This window comes from Cervus elaphus, chromosome 9 (genome assembly GCF_910594005.1).
Source record: "Cervus elaphus chromosome 9, mCerEla1.1, whole genome shotgun sequence".
NCBI lineage: Eukaryota > Metazoa > Chordata > Mammalia > Artiodactyla > Cervidae > Cervus > Cervus elaphus.
Genome location: NC_057823.1, coordinates 52,836,613 through 52,857,281, shown reverse-complemented (window position 1 = coordinate 52,857,281; position 20,669 = coordinate 52,836,613). Strand labels below are relative to the sequence as shown.

Genomic DNA, 20,669 nt, shown 5'->3' with positions numbered 1-20,669 from the left:
ATTCCTAAGAGGCTGCTGAGAGAGGCCATACTGCAACTTTTAGGTGATAGTTACTGATCTAGTTTACTGAGAGCATGTGTTCATTTACCATCACACAGTGATTCCTATTGTGTTCTAGAAGTTAAAAACACAAGAGTAAACAGGACTCAGGCTCTGCCGTCTAGGAATTTGCACTCTAACAGGAAAGATAGACAATTAAACAAGTCACACTAATCAAGTGTCAAGAGACTTGTGATGGGCAGTAGGAAGTGCCAGGTGGGTGAGCCTGCTCCGGGGGTCAAGGAGGCCACCTCTTGAGGAAGTGAAATTCAAGCTGAGTCCTAAAAGATGACCAGATGTGGCCCAGGGGAAGAGAGGGGTTAAACTTATTCTAAGCAGAGGAACAGTCAGTGGGGGGAGGGAGGATGATGTGAATGAAGAACTGAGTTTGCTGTGACGGGAGTGTAGACAGCTGGGCTGGGGTCAGCAGAGGGGCAAGGAGGTGGAGGGAGGCTGGCTCAGATCATGAAGGACCTTCAAGACACTGCCAAGGAGTTTGTACTGGATCCTCAGGGTGATGTGGAGAAGGCAATGGCAACCCACTCCAGTACTCTTGCCTGGAAAATCCCATGGACAGAGGAGCCTGTGGGCTACAGTCCATGGGGTCGCAAAGAGTTGGACACGACTGAGCGACTTCACCTTCACCTCAGGGTTGTGGGGAGCCAGCACAGGGTATAAAGTAAGTGTGGTACCCCAATGTTCAGAGCAGCACTCTTCACAGTAGCCAAGACATAGTAACAACCTAAATGTCCATCAACAGATGAATGGACGAAGAAGATTCACAGACATAAAAAACTTATGGTTACCAAAGGGGAATAGGGGTGTGGGAGGGATAAATTAGAAGTTTGGGATTAACATATACATACTACTATATATAAAATATAAATAGATAAACAACAAGGACCTGTTGTGTAGCTCAGGGAACTACATTCAATATCTTATAACCTCCTATAATGGAAAAGAATCTGAAAAAGGTTTTCTATAACCACTTTGCTATATACCTGAAACAATGTAAATCAACTATACTTCAATTAAAATTTGATTAATTAAAAATAGCAAATGTGGGCAGGGGATGCTGTGATTGGATCTGTTTTTGAGTAGATGACTCAGGCTATAGTATGGAGAGCGGACTAGAAGGGTAGTGATGGTAGAATAGTGAGACTGTCTAATGGTGGCTATTGTAGTAACCAGATGTATCTGATGGTGGTAGCAGTGGAGAAGAAGAGAAGTACATGAATGCAAGAGATGTTTATGAGGCATGTGGAGGATGAGAGAAAGGGAAAGAGTCAAGGAAAACTCTGAGTTTTAGGCTTATATGCCTGGATGGACTGTGGTGCCATCCACTGAGATGGACCATACTGGAGAAGGAGAAGCTGGTTGGGGATAAAGAGAGCAAGCCCAGTTTTGACCACATTTGATATTCCACCCTATTAGTAGGGTGTCTGGTGCTTAGTTGTTAGAGCTGAGTTTGGAGCCCAGGAGAGGCTCTGGGCTGGAGAGTTATCATCATCCTGGACAGAATAAGGGACTATATAATTAAGATAATGCTAGCAGCTCTTAACAGGTAAATGCCCAGCTCAGTGGTCCATCACAGTGGTTTATTTCTCAGATCAAGCCTCAAATGGGTGTTATTAGGGCTTCCCTGGTGGTCCAGTGGTTAAGACACCATACTTCCACTGCAAGGGGCACAGGTTTGATCTGTGGTTGGGTAACTAAGATTCTGAATGCCACACAGCACAGCCAAAAAAAGAGAAAAGAAAAAAAAATAGGGTGTTCTTAATAAATGGGAAGCTCTTCTCCAAATATTAGTTCAGGGACCTAAGTCCTTTCATCTTGTATCTCTGCCATCTTTTTTTTTTTTAATTTTTATTTTTTTTCTGTTTTTTTTTTCTTCTGCCATCTTTAATACATGACTCGACTTCCGAAGTCACTGTGATGTAGAAAGAGCATGAAGGATCGTGCATGGGAGTTTCTATCACTTCTGTCCACATCCCACTGACAAAAGCTCATCATGTGGTCACATTTAACTATAAGAGAAGTGGGAAAGCATAGTCTAGGTGGGTGTCTATGAGAAAGAGGAAATGGGTTTGGCAACCAGCTAGCCAGTGCCTGGCACAGGAAAGCACAGGAACAGATAAGATCATTTGGCAAGTCTGGGGCCTGTGCCCATTCATTTATCCCTATTTTTTACATGCCTACACTGGCCCAGGGCAGACAGAAGTGAAGGTAAGCCACTTCTTCCCCTTCCCAGGCTCATGTTCTTGGAGACCAGCTGGAGAGGGTAGACTCCACGCCATTTTGATCCCTCTTGTAAGTTCAACAGATCTTCAGGGTGAAATGATCCTGCAGTAGTGAGGCACATTGATTCTGACACTGGCCACCCTTGCCTCTTCCCAGAGGCTGGCTGCCACTCACCCTCACTTCACGTTCCTTCACCTCAACAAGCATTTATTGAGTATCCATTGTATGGGGGTATACAATGTCCAGTTCTGCAAATGTAGCAATGAGCAGAGCAGGCTTTTTTGTTCTCTCTCAGTAGAATGTTAGTGTCATGAGTAGGGTCTGCGGCTTATCTTGCCTCCCACTGTATCCTCAGGCTCCCAAACAAGACCTAGCACATAGTAGGAATTCTAGAAATGATTGTCAAATACATAGATGGTTGAATAAGGCCCTTTGGGAATTTACATATGTAATGAGTCCTAGGAAAGGAGTAGGACAGGTTTCTATGGGGTGGCCCACAACAGTGACCTATTCTGGTTCAGGAGGTCAAGAGAGCTCTTCCTGGAAAATAAATTTTTAAGCTTAAAATAAGTGGGTGACAGGCAGATGGAAGAATGTGCAAAAGCCTGGCGTCAAAAGGCTGTGTGGAAGAACGAAGGAAGTTCAGTGTGGCTGGACCTTGGAGGGGAGGATGGAGGAAGTGCTGCAAGATGAGACAGTGGGCAGGCGAGGACCAGACTGTATTTGGCCTTGTGTGCGTGCTCAGTCACGTCCAACTCTTTGCAACCCCGTGGACTGTAGCCTGTCAGGCTCCTCTGTCCATGGAAATTTCCCAGGCAAGAATACTGGAGTGGGTTGCCATTCCTACTCCAGGGGATCTTCCTGACCCAGGATCAAATCCGCATCTCTTATGTCTCCTGCATTGGCTGGCAGATTCTTTACCGCTGAGTCACCTAGAAAGCCCCACATATAGCCTTGAGGAACCTCTTAAGTCTCTGTATTCCGTCCTGAGCATGCATCACTCAGCAGCATCTCTGACATGCAACCGTTATATTTCAAGTCATTGTCCAAAGTGGGCAGTTTTTACCTCACTAGTGATTTGCACAGTCACTGTCTCAGTCATGTTTGAACGGGGGTCTGAATGAAAGTTCCTATCTGCTTGCCCTACTTCCTACACAGAGAGAGCTTCTCTTCTTTTCAGCAAAACAGACACCTAGACTCTTCTTCTTGCTGAAAGGATGTTGAGAATTGAACAATCGCCTTGATGTGCTCAGAGCTTTTACGGAAGACCTCATTTAATTATCACAACAACCCTGGAAGGTTGGCATGACCATCCCCATTTTATAGATGAGGAAACTGAGTCCCAAAAGGAATGAGAATCTCCAGGAAGGCTTAAGTAAAGTGCATCTCCCTAAACTAGAGATGTTGAAGTAAAAGCTGGTCTTTATCAGCAAAATAATAACTCTGAGCTGCTCTGACAGGCTGAGAACAGAATTGCAAAGGAACCAACAGTCCAATGAGTCAGGTTAGTTCAAGCAGCCAGTCAGAAACTGTTCATTAATGTCTGAGATGCTTAACATGACATTTCAAAAGAGTTAAACAAGGTTCCAGCCCTGAAGGAGCTCACTGACAACTGAGAAACAGACAGACGAGGGAACTATAGTTTCAGCATCATGTAAGCAGCTACTCTCAAGAAGGTGTTAATGGAGAGCACAGGAACTTTGGTCAAGTTTACTGTGTGCTCAGAGCTGAGGGGGCAGGGAAGATGTGCAAAAAGCTGGCAGTTCTGACACTGACCCAGTCTCTCTCTTCTTTTGAGATCCTTTCTTTACCCCGCAAACATCGATGAAGTTCTAATTATGTGCCAAACACTAGGGATAAGGCAGTGAAAAAATACACCCAGTAAATACTCTCAGTCAAGTATAGGAGATAGTCATTTAACAAATAATTACATGGACCCACAAAGCTATATAGAATTTTTATAGACTATAATGGCATTTGGCTGTGGGAAGAAGAGCTGAGAATCAGGGGGTCAGGAGCATGAAGCTAATTTCCTTTTCCTGCTATATATAATTTATACAGTTTTCATTTAATATGTGGTTATTGCATGAGTTACCTTTTTTTTTAAGTGGAGTTTAAAAATAATCATTTTGGACTTCCCTGGTGGTCTAGTGGCTAAGACGCCACATTCGCAATGCAGAGGATGCAGGTTTGATTCCTGGTAGGGGAAACTAGATCTTACATTCTGCAACTAAGACTCCACATTTGGCAGTGAAGAGCCAGTGCAGCAAATAAATAAATATTTTTTTTAAAAATCATGCAAATAAATATATTAAAAACCGTGATAAATGCCATAAAAAAAAGTGTAAGTTTCTCTGAGAAGATAACAGAGGCATCTACTTTACATTTTGGAGTCAGCACAAACTGAAAGAGCAGACTTGAGGTTGCCAAGGGAGAGGGGTGTAGGGGGGTGGGCTGAGAGTTAGAATCGAACGGGGTTAGCAGATGCACAAAACCCATGTGTGAGTAGTTTTTGTTCAGAAACTATAAAAATACCAAGAAGGGATTGATTTGCACTAATGCTCTACTGCCCTGAGGACTGGGAATTCACAGAATCACACAGTCACTGGTGGGTAGAGTCTGGGAAACAAAGTGTGGGCTAGGAGCTGATCTGCCGGGTATGAGCTGTGGCCACAATGCAGTAACAGAAACTCGGCACCGGCTTAATTCCACTGTTCTCTCTACGGCTTCTTGGGTTTCAACTTCCTTCCCTTTCCAGGAATTCTCATTTTCTTTTTGTCATACACACCTGAAGCATTTATATCAGAATGGCTTTGAAGTTCTGAGCTAATTTTTCTTTCTCTCTTCCAGAAAAGCATTTCATTATTATTTCCTTCTAGAGCTGTAACTTCTAAAGCTTACCAGCTTTAGCTGGTAAGTTTCTAAAACATGCAGTTTCTCTGGGCTCCAGCACGCAGATCCACTGAATCTATCTCCCCAGGAGGAGGGGCCCAGATGTCAGTGCTTTTGAAGATCTCCTGGGGAGCTCCTTGACGGTCCAGTGGTTAGGACTCTGCGCTTTCACTGCTGAGGGCCCGGATGTGATCACTAGTTGGGGAACTAAGATCCCACAAGTCATGAGGCACAGCTGTGCTTATGGTGTACCCAGAATTCCCAATGTGTAGCCCAAATCTGAAATAACATCAGGTTCATGTTTCTTCTAGGGAGCAGAGGCCTAGAGCTTTTTCTATCTCAACTTCTTTTCGTGCCCTGGGATTGAGGCCCTTTTCCAAGATCTGCATGTTTAAGTGCAGTCAAGGGTAAGTGGGTACAAAAAGGAGTCCCATATTCCCAAGACAAATGGAACCTTTTGATTCTAAATTCTGTTGGAGATTCAGCATAGTCTTGCCAGGAGCCACTCAAAAGAGGCCATAGGGTGGCATGGAAGGAACTCTGGAAGGAAATCCAAGACTCCTGGGCTCTAGTCTCAGCTTGGATACCAATTTGCTATGTTCTAGACAAACTACTTCTCTTTTGTGAGCTTCATTTTCTATATTTCTATATTATACTGTCCTATATATTTCTGTGTATTTTCTATATTTTCAACTATAAAATGAGAGGGTATTTGACAAATGGATGGATTAATTAAGATCCGTTGCAGTTTGCCCCCTGATTCTATGTGGCTTTCTGTCCTCAGAAGCTGATGTTTCAGGATAAGTATTCCTGCTAGGGACTTCTTACGTATTCTTATAATCCCTGTGGTTAGAAAGACCAAGACCTATGAGGTCACTCACCCACAGCCAGCTACCCTTTGCCATCTTCCCAAGCCCAAGCTGACCTTAGCATTTGACCTTAGCTGAGGGGACAAAAGGAAGTGGTAACTTCCACATCCCCTCAACAATGCCTGCTAAAATTTGTCATTAATGAAACAAAGAGATGGTCCTTAGTGTCCCTGAGCTAGAAAAGCCAAACGATACTAAAACTTAGATTCAGTGCCCTTGGGTGGGACCCTCCATATCCAATGATTCAAGGACTCCATTGCAAAACAAGACTGTTTCTTTGAAGTCCCTGACCTCCACCATCTCAGGAACAATAGAGGTTCACTATCATGAAGTTCGTGTATTGATTGAAATGGAATTGACCTAGTCATTAGGAGAGAGGATTGAGAAAATTGAAATTTTGGACACTAAGGTGTAGTGGACACATTTTTTTTCCTATTTGTGACATCCATCGCCTCTTTCTTTGATAGTTACACTTTATCCTTTGGTAAAGAAGACACTTTTCCTCATTCTCAGTCCATGTGCTTTTTGGGTGGGGCTGTACTCCTAACCTTCCAGAAATGGCTATGTGACCTGCTCCTGGCCAATCAAAAGCCATGCCACTGGCTATTATGACTGTTTCAAAGATGGGCATAGGATCCAACCTAGGCCTGGAAAATCCAATTCTGGCACTCTTTCTTGAAACATAAAGGAAAGAGGTCTCTCTCTGCTTGGAGGCGAAACTGGTCAAATGGAAGCCTGGAGTTGCTTGTGACTACAGATGAAAGTTAATAACAAGGTGGGCAATGTGTGGCTTCTTGTTTCAACTAAATTTCCTGCTTATTAGGTGTTACACTTACTCATGTTCTAATTTCTGAAAGGAAAAACAGTAAGTTTTAAAGCTTCTTACAATTTAGAAACCCTTGTTTAAAAAATCTGGAGTTGCTATATGTGACTGCTCTGGGGAAAAGCTTTAGTCACCATGTCCTAGGAACAGCTCTGAGGATAGAAAAACATTCTTCCATGTTGATGCTTTTTTGGAACCTATTTAAAAATTGCATGTGGAGTTTTGTCCAGATCTCAACCCAACTCCATTGTATTCTTCTTCCTGTTTTAAAGGACAATAAACATTTTCCATTTAGGGTGAGCTGGGCGATAGAGACATGGATTCTCCACTAAGCTTTTGATTTTCCTGATTTTATTGCTTCCCTATTCTTGAGTCTCCTATTCTTGGCTCTCACCTCTGCCAGGCCCCACACCCTCACTTTCTCCGGTGAGCAATGGGATAAATATCCCAGTCTTTGTTATGCTCTGTTACCCAGTTTCATCTCTGAAACAAGGTTAAATCATCAGATTGATTGAAAGTACCCACTTTCTTTGGACTTTTTATAAACAGTTTGAATCAAATGTGGCAAGGTGCCTGGGGAAAGCTGCTGACTGTTCCTCCTTAGGACAGCTCACTTCCTCTCTTTGCAGTTCACAATGACTGTTTCATTTGCTAGACACAGCTAAGGCTCCCTCCTAGGAATGTCCCAGCCCCAAATCTTACTTTGGCAGCCAGAAGAACTACTTCAATTTCTTTGTAAATGTGTCACTTGGGAAGGACTACTCCCTATTTTTGTCCCTAAAGCCCTCACAGAACCATATAAGCTGTACAAATGCCCCACCCCATCCTACCCTACTCCTAGGCAGACCCCTGCATAATTCATTTTCAGAGGAAACAGGTGTAAATTCCCTATTCCTGAGGATATCAGGAAGTAGCCCACTTGGAAGAAAATCTTAAAGGCCTTCAACACTATTAAATTCAATTTAATGCTCCCAGAGGCTACCCACAGATAACAGAGTCCCCAGGATCACAGAACTACTTTTTCTCACCATCCTTGGGTGAGGTGACTGGGAGCTTGAAGTGAAAGATCTGGAGACATCCAAGAAATCATGACAGAAGTGGGACAGAAGTGTGGGACTTTTTGTGTGGGACAGAAGTGAAATAAACCAGAAGGCAGTAGGTTTATGTGTGTTCAGTCACTCAGTCGTGTCTGACTCTCTGAGACCCAATGGACTGTAGTCCATCAGACTCCTCTATCCATGGACTTTTCCAGGCCAGAATACTGCAGTGGGTTGCCATTTCCTCCTCCATGGCATCTTCCCAACCCAGTGACTGAACCTGTGACTCCTATATTTCATGCATTGGCAGGCAGTTTCTTTACCACTAGTGCCAGCTGGGAAGCCCAGGTAGGTTTATAACAGCTTTAATTTCAGAATGGTCATGGCAAATACAATTTTCTGAGTATCAGTCTAAATTTTAAATAGTATAGTTGTCCCTCAGTATTCACCAGGGATTGGTTCTTCTGATCCCGTGGATATCAAAATCTCAGGATGTCCAAGTCCTTTAGAATCAACCCTTATCTTGAAATTGCATCCACAGATACAAAGGACCAGCTCTATATTATTCACTCAGTTAATCTTCACAATAACCCTGTGAGGTAGTTACTACATTGCATCATCTCCATTTTTCATGTAGGGAAATTGAACACAGAGAGGTAAAGTAACTTGCTCAAGGTTCCTATACTTGATACATGATTGGGCTAGGATTCGAATCCAGGCAATCTGGGTCCAGAAATTTTCTTTTATCCAGTACACTGCCTCTCTGTAAGCTGACTGGCTGTCCTGGCCTGCCCAGGATTAAGGGGTTTCCTAGATCACAGGGCTTTCAGTGCAAAAACTGGTATAGTCTTGGGTAAACCATGATGGTTGATCACCTGAATATAGAAATATCAAAGAAGATGTTTCTGTAGTAAATTAAGTGATGCAAAAGCAGCTGAGATAAGGCAGAGTTAAGAGAGAACTTGCTCAAAACAGGAAAGGAATTTTGAAAAGCAGATGAACTCTAGGGCTCTCCTCTCTCCCACTGCCTTAGTTTTGGGCCCTTGCTATCTGGATGGCTGCTCTTTTCTGATCTGGTTTCTCATCTTCTGCCTTCTAGGAATCATCCCCCCTAAAGCAGCCACTACAATTTTCTGGAGTGTAAATAAATGTGACCAGTCACTCCCTTGCTTACAACACTCCATTGCATTCGGTGACAATTGCACTCAATGAGCTTGACTTGGAAGGCCCTCCACTGTTGGCCCTCATCTCTCTGTCCCTTTCTCTCTCAGTGTTTAACATGCTTGTGCTTCAGCCATTCCAAACAATCTGTAATCCCCCAAAGACACTAGGCTCTTGCCTTGGTGTCTTAGTCTCTTCTAGGAGTATCATTTCTCCTTTCTTTGCTGCAAGCTCTTACTTTTCCTACAAGACTCCTGGATTAGGAGTCCCTCTTCTCTGTTTTTCCAACTCCTGGTGTCACTTTCTCTGAAGCTGAATTTTCAGATTCTTTCATAACTCTGTTTATCTGTGACCCCTGCTGTACTGTGAACTGCTCTTTTATTTATCTGTAGGTTTGTAATACTTGACACACAATAGTAGCTAGTGTAGATTAGGTATAACTGTATATCAAGAATTTTGTATGAATTATCTCACTTAATCCTTATAACAACCTATGGGATGGGTACTATTATTATCTCTGTTTTACAGTTGAAGAGACAGAGACTTGAGAAATTAAGTCCTTTTCCTTGGATCTCAGAACTAGTAAATAGTAGAAACAGAATTTGAAATTATAAGGTCATATTTCAAAGTCTATACTCTTAACTACTCTGCTAAACTTTCAAATGGAATGAACCCTTCAGAGTCTATCCATCTTACAAAGTTGTTAAGATCAAATAACTTGATAAATAAGAAATGGCTTTGTAAGCTGAAAAACTCTGATGTCAGAAACTGCTAATTTTAACCCAGTATCTCTCTTTGATTTCTCTTTCATAATAATATAATTCCTGGTGTTTAGCTGGTCACATAATTGCCCACAATAATAACTACATTTCCCAGTTTTTCTGGTCTCCAGGAATGGTCATGTGATTCTATCTGGGCTAATGTGATATGAACAGAGCCACATTTTTATTTCTGGGATATGCCTTTAAAGGGACAGAGTGAGTGTCCCCCTCCCCACCCCCCCATCCCTGGGTCCTTTCCCCTTCCTTGTAGCTAGGCTATGAACATGGTGGTAATGAGTCATCTTGGATCACAGGGATAAGATAGAAGGAGCCTGGGAACTGTGGCATTGCAGAACTCACATACTTACCCTGCATTGCTTTTGCCTGGATGATTGAGATGGAGAGAAATAAACTTCTATCTTGTTCTAGCCATTGTTGTTTTGGATCTCTATTCTAGCAGCTAAATGTATCTCTAACTAATATAGTCTGTTCACAGGGAGAAAGATTATTCTTACTATTCCTATAGAGCATCTTTGAGACTGTTTGTAGGCTATATCATAAGAACTTTCTTGTCTCTGTAAAAGACACTATCATTCAACTATTAATAGTTTGCTTGGGTCAAAAACCTAGGAGTCTTTGCTTTTCTTTTAAAACAACTTGATTGAGGTATAATTGACATATGATAAACTAAAAATATTTAAGTGTACACTTTGATAAGTTTCCACCTAGGAAACCATCTTCAGAATTAGGATAATAAGTATATCCATCATCACAAAAGTTATCTAATGCTCCTTTGTAATCCCTTCTTCCTCTTCCTTAGGTTTCACCACCCCCAACCTATCTGGCAACCACTGCTCTTCTTTCTGTCACTTTAGATTTGTTTGCATATTCTAGAACTTTAGACATGGAATCATATGGCATGTTACTTTTTCTCATCTGGTTTCTCTCACTCAGCATATTTATTTTGAGATTACAAATCATCTTTGATTCCTCTCTTTGTTTCATTGCCACCCCGTCTGCCCCCAATCCATTCCTTCATTAAGTTTAATAACCTCTACCTGAATCCATCTACTTCTATCTGTCTCCATCGTCATCATCCTCAGACCATTAGCGTCTGTCTCATGTACCACTGCAGTAGTCTCCTGACTGGTCTCTTTGCTTCCAAGCTTGCTCCTTCCAATCCATTCTCCACCTTGAACCCACAATGGTCTGCTTAAAATAGAATCTTATCAATCTCTTCAGATCATATCAGTCCTCTGCTTGAAATTATTCACTGGCTTATAATCACACTCAGAATAATATTCTGATCCCTGACTGTAGCTTAAAGGTCTCTCATGGTCCGGCCCCCTGTGCAACTCTCTGATGTCACTGTCTTCTACCATCCTCCGCACCCAGCCATGCTGGCATCTTCCTTTTGTTCTTCAAATGTGCCAAGACTGCTCCCATCCTAAACTCTTTGTTCTTGCTGTTTCTTCTGTCTGGAAGGCTGTTTCCCCAGCTGTTTGCACAGCTATCTAATTCTCATTTTCCAGGTCTGATTTCAAATGTTATGGCCTTCCAGAGAGCTTCCCACACCTAAGTGGCCTCCACCCAGCAGCCTCTAACCACATTGCTGTTTTCTTCTTAATAACACTTATTAGCTTACGAAATTATTTGTTAGCATGTTTATTGTTTGTCTTTCCCCACTGGAATGTGTGCTCCATGGGGACAGGGAATTTGTCTCTTGTTATTGTTATATCCCAAGGGCCTAACAGATATTCAATAAATACTTGTTGAATGAATAAATAAGGTTATTGTGCATGGGTTGGCAGAGCTGAAGGGTAATAAGGGATCACTTTTTTAAGTTCCACAACTGTGGTCTGTTTGAACCTCAGGAGTATATCCTGTACTAGTGAAGTTTTCAGTGTGAAGGCTGTTGTTGTTGTTTTTTTTTAATAAAAATAATAGAAGCAAGCTCAGCATGGTTATTCTCTAGACAAGTGTCCAAGGACTGCAAACTCTTTAGGGCTTTCATAGACAGTGTCTTCCTGTCATTTTAGAAACTCTAAAGAGGGAAAGGCAGTAACATTTATTTTGAAGTCCAAAATAAAAGGGTGATATTACAGTGGCTGCCCGTCCATAAATGTATATCACATTCTGCCAAGTTTATGCTCTGGGCAAAGTTTATTTTTCCCTAAGTTTGCTTCATTCATGTAGTGTCAAGAATTAGCATAAAAATTGGTCTGGAACCCATGCCTCTCTCAGGGCTCTGGTAGAAGTGAATGTGGAGGAATTTCCTGCCAGCCCAGTGGTTAGGACTCAGTATTTTCATGCCAAGGGTCTGGGTTCAGTCTCTGGCTAGGGAACTAAAATCCCAAAAGCCACAAGAAGCAGCAAAAAAACAAGTGAATGTGAGACGTTTCTATAGTCCGTGGACATGCTGGACACTGAAGACAGGTTCTAATCAAAAAATTATGAGTCAAATGAGAAAATTAACTCTCATAAGAAAGACCAGCAGATGCCCAACAGTGGAAGAATTCATTCCTCAAAGATTTCAACTGACAAGACATAAAGAAATTAAAAAATAGTTATGGTAATTATGTTTTAATTATTTTCATCATTAGGCAAGAATATATCACTGCATATCATTATGAAAAAGAAAAGAACATGTAGATTTGAAAAAAGAACAAATACATTTTTCATTGTTTAAAATGTGGTAAAATATACATAACATTTACTATTGTAATCATTTTTAAGTGTACAGTTCAGTGGTATTAAATACATTGACAATGTTGTGTTACTATCACTACCATCCATCTCCAGAACTCTTTTCATCTTGTAAAACTGAAACTCTACATCTATTAAACAAGAATTCCCGGGCTTACCTGGTAGCTCAGTGGTAAAGAACCCACCTGCCAATGCAGGAGACACTGGTTCGCTCCCTGATCTGGGAAGATTCCACATGCCCATGGAGTGACTAAGCCCAAGCACCACACTATTGAGCCTGTGCTCTAGAGCCTGGGAGCCACAACTACTGAGCCATGTGGCTGAACTGCTAAAGCCCTTGCACCCTAGAGCCTGTGCTCCACAATAAGAGAAGCCACCACAATGAGAAGTTCATGCACCACAACTAGAGAGTGGCCCCCGCAGCAATGAAGACCCAGCATAGCCAAAAATAAATAAATACATTAAATTTTTTTCCCCTTTCTATCCCTTCCTCCTGGCCCCTGGCAACACCATTCTACTTTCTGTCTTTATGATTTTGTTTACTCGAAGTCCCTCATATTGGAAAAGGACATGGCAACGACTTCAGGATTCTTGCCTGGGAAATCCCATGGATAGAGATGCCTGGCTGGCTAGAGTCCGTGGGGTTATAAGAGGCAGACACAACCTAGTGACTAAACCACCACCACCACCAAGTCCCTCGTACAATAGAATCATACAGTATTTGTCTTTTCGTGACTGGTTTATTTCACTTAGCATAATGTCCTCACATTTTGTTTATCCATTTATCCAATGATGGACATTTGAATAGCTAGTAAGTCTAATAAAATTTTTTTTTTAGGATAGAAAGTATCATGTGTCTTGAAAAAGGAACAGAAATAGTCTTGAAATTCCGAGGAGAGATTATTTATGGTCTGTGTGATGAGTGATGTAAAAAAAAACAATACATAAAGGATACATATTATGTGTCTGCTTACTGGACCTTGAAAGACAAATATAACAATGCTAACCACAGGAACTTAATTACAGCTTCTTATTGTGTGCCTACTGTATGCATTGTGCTATGCTTGGAGCTTTCCATCCTGATCTTATTTACTCCTCAGAATAACTGTTAGGTCAATACTGTTATTCTCATATTAAATGAGGAGACAAATTCTACACAACTAGGAAATGGAAGCAGACATACCTACGCTCAGTGTAGACCAAACCTTGAATACAGATTTGCTTAGTTCTAAACTCTCTGCCCTTTCCTCTGCCTCACAGGTTTTTAGAGTAAGGAAGATATCCATTTCTTTCATGCCCATCCTTCTAGTCATTCTTCTGGTTCAAATGCCAGCTATTTTACAGCAGATTCTCAAAATGTGGTTTGCAGACCACTTGGACCAGATCATAAAAGGAGTTTGCAAAAGTACATATTTCTGTGCCCCATATCAAAGATTCTAAGTAAGTTTGGGATGAGGATCAGAGAATCTGCATTTTTTTTTTTCTTTTAAAAAGAAATTTGGTCTCTCGTGAGAACTCCTGTGTCTACAAGGTCTTCTGGGAACATTCAGTAGAAATAAGTTCTTTGGGAAAACGCTTCAACTAAGCCTCCTGGTCTTCTCCATGCTGCCTTGCCTGAAACTCAGGCTGATTCTTTCTCATACAGCACAGGACTCGTTGAAGGCATGAATTACTTTAGAGGTTTTAGCCTGATTTACATACATCTTAATTCAGCAACACAAACTAAACTATTTGTCGAAGTGCTTAAAACCACACACGAAATCTGCGCATTGTGCTGTGTTTGGAAGGATGTGGAGAATCACTGCAAGCCTATAGGTCACTTGGGGAAGACGTACTCTGCATCGGAATCCCGGTTATTACAGGCGTTTATAACAACGGGGAAGGTAGGAAAACCAAGCACACCGACTCTTGCGCAGGCGCAGAAGGAAGAGGCCCTATCACACCTTCAGGACGCGCCCTTCCCCCACGCTCTTTCCGGGCTTCTCCCACTGCGCAGGCGCAGCAGAGAAGCAAGATGGCGGCCCCCGTGGATCTGGAGTTGAAGAAGGTAAAAGAGGGTCTTGAGCAGGCAGAAGCTTTTCTTTGGAAGCTAAGGGGACTGTGGACAAGAATATCGAGTGAGTCTCGAGTGCTGCGGGAGGAAAGAGGCCCCAGGGAAATGGGGAGTGGTTTCTCAGAGTTCAAAGGCGGGACCGGGCCTCCTTAGGTTGGAGTCGAGGGCTAGCGGCTCTTTGCCGGGTAAGAGTCGATTGGGCTGGGCCTGGTTAAGTTTGGCGGGCCTGTAGCTGTTTTATTCCCTTGTTCCGAGTTCCAGAGACCTTTCGTTGCTCTTGGAGCCTTCATTTCCATAGTGAGGCCTGAAGTGAGCGCTTCCAGTTGGAGCCTCTTGCCCGAGCATCTGTAATTCTGTATCCTAATTTGCTTTGAAAAACTCCAAGTCCAGTCTGTTTTTAGGTCAGTTCTTTAATCCCATACCTTGTAAGGTCGCTTCATACAGTTCAGTCAGGTATCCTCATAGCAATGTTCATCTTAGGGCTTTGCCAACAACCGCCCCCCCCCCCACCCCGCCCGTTTTTAAAGACTTGTCAAAAAAGAAACAAGTCAAAGTTTTCCAGATGAAATTGGTATCAGAAGGAATTGAGTTTCTCTCTTCAAACAATTGCCTAGAAATGTGTTCTTACACGGAAACGTTTTCACCGCCTAAGAGTTGCCAGGAATCTAACACCACTACCGACTCAAAAGCATATCCCCCCCCCCCCCCCTTTTTTTTTGCGAAGGGAGGGAGAATGGGGATTGGAAAGGAGCCTAGACTTCATCTACTTTAAACCAGTACTTTTCTAGAAAAGGAAACAGTTTAACAGAAGATTCAGCCCAAGCTTGGTTCTAGAGTCCTGCATTCTCTGCCTCACTTTCCACCTTTTGACCACTACTTGAGGTTAGAAGAGCAAATTTTACTTAAGACTGTCTTGTGATCAACCTTTGCATGAGAAATAAGACAGCTGAAGTCGCTCTCCCACGTAATAGATGAAGAAGTGTATTATTGCTCCGAGGATTTACGTGTGTGTGTATTGCTTTTTGTTTGGAGCTTGTACCTTTACTCCTTACGGTGCTCTCTAGTGCTGTATTATCACAGCTTCAACAGTATACTAGCTTAGCAAACTGTGTCTTAAAGTGTTTTAAAAGTTAACCTTTTTTTTTTTTCTGTTAAAAGTTCAAATTTAAGTTAGGGTTTAGTGAGAGCTAACAATAGAATACAGCTGTGAATGGACTTACCCCTCAGTATTATTTGAATCTGTTGCTGGGAAACCTGTGGACAGTGGATGAAAACTAAGAAAATAATTACAGACTTAAATTGGGTAGTTTTGGCAACCAATAAAATTACAGAAGAAACTTGTTTAAAGGTCTTTTAATATGTTTATAATTTTGGGGAGAGGGAGAAGGGTGGAGACTAATAGGAAACTTTAGGTACCTCCTCTCCCCTCTAGATAAATCTTTTGAAACCTTGCTAGTAGGTGAGACGGAGAAGGCAATGGCACCCCACTCCAGTACTCTTGCCTGGAAAATCCCATGGACGGAAGAGCCTGGTAGGCTGTGGTCCATGGGGTCGCTAGGAGTCGGACTCGACTGAGCGACTTCACTTTCACTTTTCACTTTTATACATTGGAGAAGGAAATGGCAACCCACTCCAGTGTTCTTGCCTGGAGAATCCAAGGGATGGGGAGCCTGGTGGGCTGCCATCTATGGGGTCGCACAGAGTCCGACACGACTGAAGTGACTTAGTAGCAGCAGTAGGTGAGAACAAAGTCAGAATAAAAGTTTAGTAGCTTTTTGCCCTGTATTGCAGCCACAGATGTTATTATTAAGTCAAAATTTGACAGCATGTGAAAGTCATTCTAGGCACTTCAGAAGTATCAAAAACCTTTTAAGAGTACTCAGAGGTCAAGTTTGGCTTATCATGTGCATATGAAGATCATGATGCAGTTGTTTTATCAATGCTTTGAGTTTTTTGTGTGTCTTTCTCTTAAAATATTCATTTTCTGAATATTACTGTGGATAGTAGAGTAAAAAGATTCAGTAACTAGAGATCAGAAGAAATTAATTAAGTACTTGATTTTTGACCTAGTAGTTGTTCAGCCCTGTGAAAGTCATTTATATCTCTTCAAAACATTTAGTTAATTTGTAAACTGTGCTGATGAATCTGCCATCCTTAACTCAGGATTATTGAAAAGAGAAAATGAGACATTTATTGTATGTCAGTATTCTCATATTAATATTCACTTGTTAATATTTCAAACAAGTGTGGGAAAGTGCTTTAAATAGTCTTGAGTAGTACAGATGTGGTGAATTGTTACATTTATGGCTCTTGTTTTGGGTCTCTGGGTTTCTGATTGTTGCATTTAGAGCTTTTATTACTCCTTGGGTACCTGCTACTTGATATGGTTATTATTTACCATGCCTTTTTCAGCTTCTTCAGATAGGTTGCATCTTCTGAGGACTGGGTAAGTTCAGTACAGTTGACTCTTGAACAGCATTGGTTTAAACTGCAGGGATCCAGTTGTACACAGATTTTTAAAATAGTAAATACTAGAGTACTACATGATATGTAGTTGGTTGAATCAACAAGTGTAGAACCAGGGATACAGAGGAACTGCCATATGGAGGGTCAACTATAAATTATACTTGGATTTTCAACTTCACGGAGGGTCAGTGCTTTTAATCACTGAATTGTTCAGGGCTCAAGTTTTTAGCAGACTGGCTTTGAGATGTTTGCTGTGGTAAATCTCACAGCTTTGTCTGTTTAGCAGGCCTCATTTTAATATATTAGATTTGATGTAAACATTTACTGTAAAATGTTGCACCTACTAAATCAAGGACTTATTTCTTTTTAGGCCTTCACAGAGCTTCAAGCCAAAGTTATTGACACTCAGCAGAAGGTGAAACTTGCAGACGTACAGATTGAACAGCTGAACAGAACGAAAAAGCATGCACATCTTACAGATACAGAGATTATGACTTTGGTAGATGAGACTAACATGTATGAAGGTGTAGGAAGAATGTAAGTAAAGTATATCCTTAAGGGGGTTATCCTGAAAGAAGTTTATCTGAATTAAGTCATAGAATTTGTTCACTTTACAGCTTGGGTTGAAGTATCATAGTAGCTTTAAAGAACCCTAGGTCAAAAATCTTTTTTCTTTTAAATGAGAAACTGAGAAACTGAATTCCAGGTAGATGTGTTTAATCTTAAACTTTGAAGCACAGTTTAAAAATATTTATTCCATCTTCTTCTCTCCATGCTTAGGTACTTAACGTGTGTAACTTCAATGGTAAAAATATGATTTGTTGTGAGAAGATGTTTATAGTAGTTTTGTGTGTGAAGATTTTTTAAGTAGTTGTAGTTTTAACCTCGTCTTTCCAACCTAATTATTAGTAGTCACACAAATCATGAATCTTAGATGTCTGATCAGGTTGTAAAACAAACATAAAGATTCAGTTGTCTATTTAAATATACTCATTCTGTCAAACATGAGAAATCTAGTAAGTCAACTTACCTTGTTTGTTCTAATTCTTATATGATTAACCACCTGCACTTCACTTTTTTTTTTCTTTTAAAATCTATATTGCCATTCTGAGAGAGAATACATCTGCTTCATGTTCTCTAAGCAGTAAATAGGAATGGAAAAGCCCTTAACTGCAGGTCACATTCCATTACACTGAGCTAAAAGGAGACTGATTTTTTTAAGTGGAGGAGGTACAAGAGAAGGGTTTTTCTGGAATTTGGTCTTTGAATATTACTTAGTAAGTGGACCATTACTTAAGTTTGGAGCTCCTTTAGTTGGAAAGGAATTTGACCTCAGTCTAGGACGATTTGTTTTATGATTGATTTGAAAGAAGCATGGCATGTGTAACATTTAGTGATGGCTTTAGAATGACATCATGAGAAATAGACCCTGCTCGTGATAGCTGATCCATATTGGTTTGAAAAAGAGGTAGATTATGATAAACTGTTCATCTGATTTGCTTTCTGAGAATAAACAGCATGAATAAATAAATAAAATCTTATTGTTGGAGTCCATTTTTTCATTTTAGCTTGTTTTAAAAGGAAGAAAATTCCAATTTGAGAGTTTGTTAACTGGGACACAAAAGAATTGGGATGAAAACAAAGTAGAACCCTTGAATATATGTCTGTGTAGCATGAAGTGCATTGTTGGCATTCACTGCAGGATAATTTTATCTTTGTTATGAATATCCTTAGATCTTAAAACAGTAATGGTAGCTTTTATAGCATGCTTGTTAACATGTTGTGCTTTGGTTTCACATCATTACATTAGCCTTTGCTTGCTGCAGTTAAAGAATTTCTCCTGAAAGGAAAAACTCTTTGGTCTTTTGATCTATAGTGAATTAAAAAAAAAAATTTTTTTTGTTTGTTTATTTGTTTTGGCTTTGCTGGGTCTTTGTTGCTACATGCTGGTGCTGTCTAGTTTTGGGGAGCAGGGGCTACTCTGGTTGCCGTGCTCTGGCTTCTTGTTTTGGTGGCTTCTCTTGTTGCAGAGCACGGGCTCTAGGGTACACCGACTTCAGTAGTTGTGGTTCCCGGGCTCTGGAGTACAAGCTCAATAGTGCTGGCTCACAGGCTCAGCTGCTCCACGGCATATGGGATCTTCTGCTACCAGGGATTGAACCTGTGTTTCTGCACTGGCAGGGGGATTCTATCTCTGAGCCAGTAGAGAAGCCCAATCTATAGTGAAGTTTTACTTTTTAATAGAATAATTTCATTTACTAAACATTCTGCAGTCATGATAGGCAAGTTGCTTTTTTTGCTTATTGCCCAAAGTGCTACTTTTAGAGTTTAAAGGCTGGGATATGAATTAGTTAATGGTAGAGCAGTAGTATTTCCAGAAGATTTATTTCATGTGAATTATGTTTCTTAAAAGAAATAAGTAGCTTTAAGTGTTTAGATAATGTGGAATATCTACATGGTTTTAAACTTTGGTTTTAAATTTGTTTTTTGTACTTTGTGCATCTGGAGTTTGTAGGGGCATGTAAGGTAAGTTGTGTTTGTTGTTTGGCTAGAGTGTTAGTGCCCTCAGGAGGAAAAGATTTGCTGAGTGTTAGTCTGGTCATGAGGATGTTCTCTTTCTTGATGCTAAGCCTGAAATAGCTATTTCTGAATTTATAGTCTTGAGTAATCTTGAGTATCATTGTGATTCACTTCTTTAATTCTAGTCTTTACCTTAATTTGTCTTTTCTTTTGCTTTTTGAAAATTGTTAGGGAATTCTAATTAGAGCTAATTTTTCTCAAACTGTTGTTTTAAAACCAAGAATTATAAAATCTAAAACATTACATTTTTGTTTTATAACCTGCAATTTTACCATTGCTGAAATTCAGGCCTCTTGCCTGGACTAAGAAGCAATAGCTTCTGAACTGTTCTTTCTGCCCTTACTGTGTTGGTTTAAATGCTTTCTTCACCCATCTGCCAGATATGATTATGTCATTATTTTTCATAAAATCTTTTGTTCATCCTTGGTTGCCCATGGGATAAAATCTAAACTTGTTAGCCTAGCATTCATGGTCATTCATAATCTGTCCTTAATTTACCCTTCTAGCCTCAAATCCCACCTATTGCCCGGCTGAGGATAGCACATAAATTTCATCTCATGGACTTACTTCTTTCCATTGGTTTTGAGTTACCTGTTGAGTTTGAGTCTCACGTGGGCTTAAACATGCTCTAATTGATCAGTGAGGTCTGTCGTGGGCTGAAGGTAGAAGGGGAGTAGCTCATGTACCCAAAATTGTTATCCCTACCCTCGTCACATGGGCTTCCTCGCACATGCCATGTCTTTGTGTTTTCTTGGTTTTGCTCCTTCTGTCCTTCCTGGCCTTTGGTGTCCCACTTTTCCTCCTGAAATTCACATCCTTTAAGACGGAGCTTATCTTCTCTGAAGAGTTTTCCATCTTCCCTGGCAGATTTACTAACACGTTCCTGAATGATACCAGAGCTTTTGTTCCTACAGCTAGTAGAGCATGTGGGTGGTGGGATGAGGGTAGTGGGCAGAACTTGATTGAGTTTGAAATGGTCTGGTCTCCCCAACTAGATTGTTAAAGACCATATACATATTTATCTTTGTTTCCTCAATCCTC

The 20,669-nt window shown here is 41.0% G+C and overlaps 1 protein-coding gene across 6 annotated transcripts in view; it reads left to right on the top strand.

The window, feature by feature from the left end:
- Positions 1 to 14,463: 14,463 nt before the first annotated feature.
- PFDN1 (prefoldin subunit 1) overlaps positions 14,464 to 20,669 on the top strand; it is a 68,323-nt gene continuing 62,117 nt past the window's right edge. For all 6 annotated transcript variants that reach the window (XM_043912952.1, XM_043912955.1, XM_043912956.1 and 3 more), the window contains exons 1-2: positions 14,464 to 14,576; positions 17,419 to 17,585. In XM_043912952.1, coding sequence (XP_043768887.1) covers positions 14,544 to 14,576; positions 17,419 to 17,585 — 200 coding nt within the window. In that variant the 5' untranslated portion in view covers positions 14,464 to 14,543. The remainder of the gene's footprint in view (positions 14,577 to 17,418; positions 17,586 to 20,669) is intronic.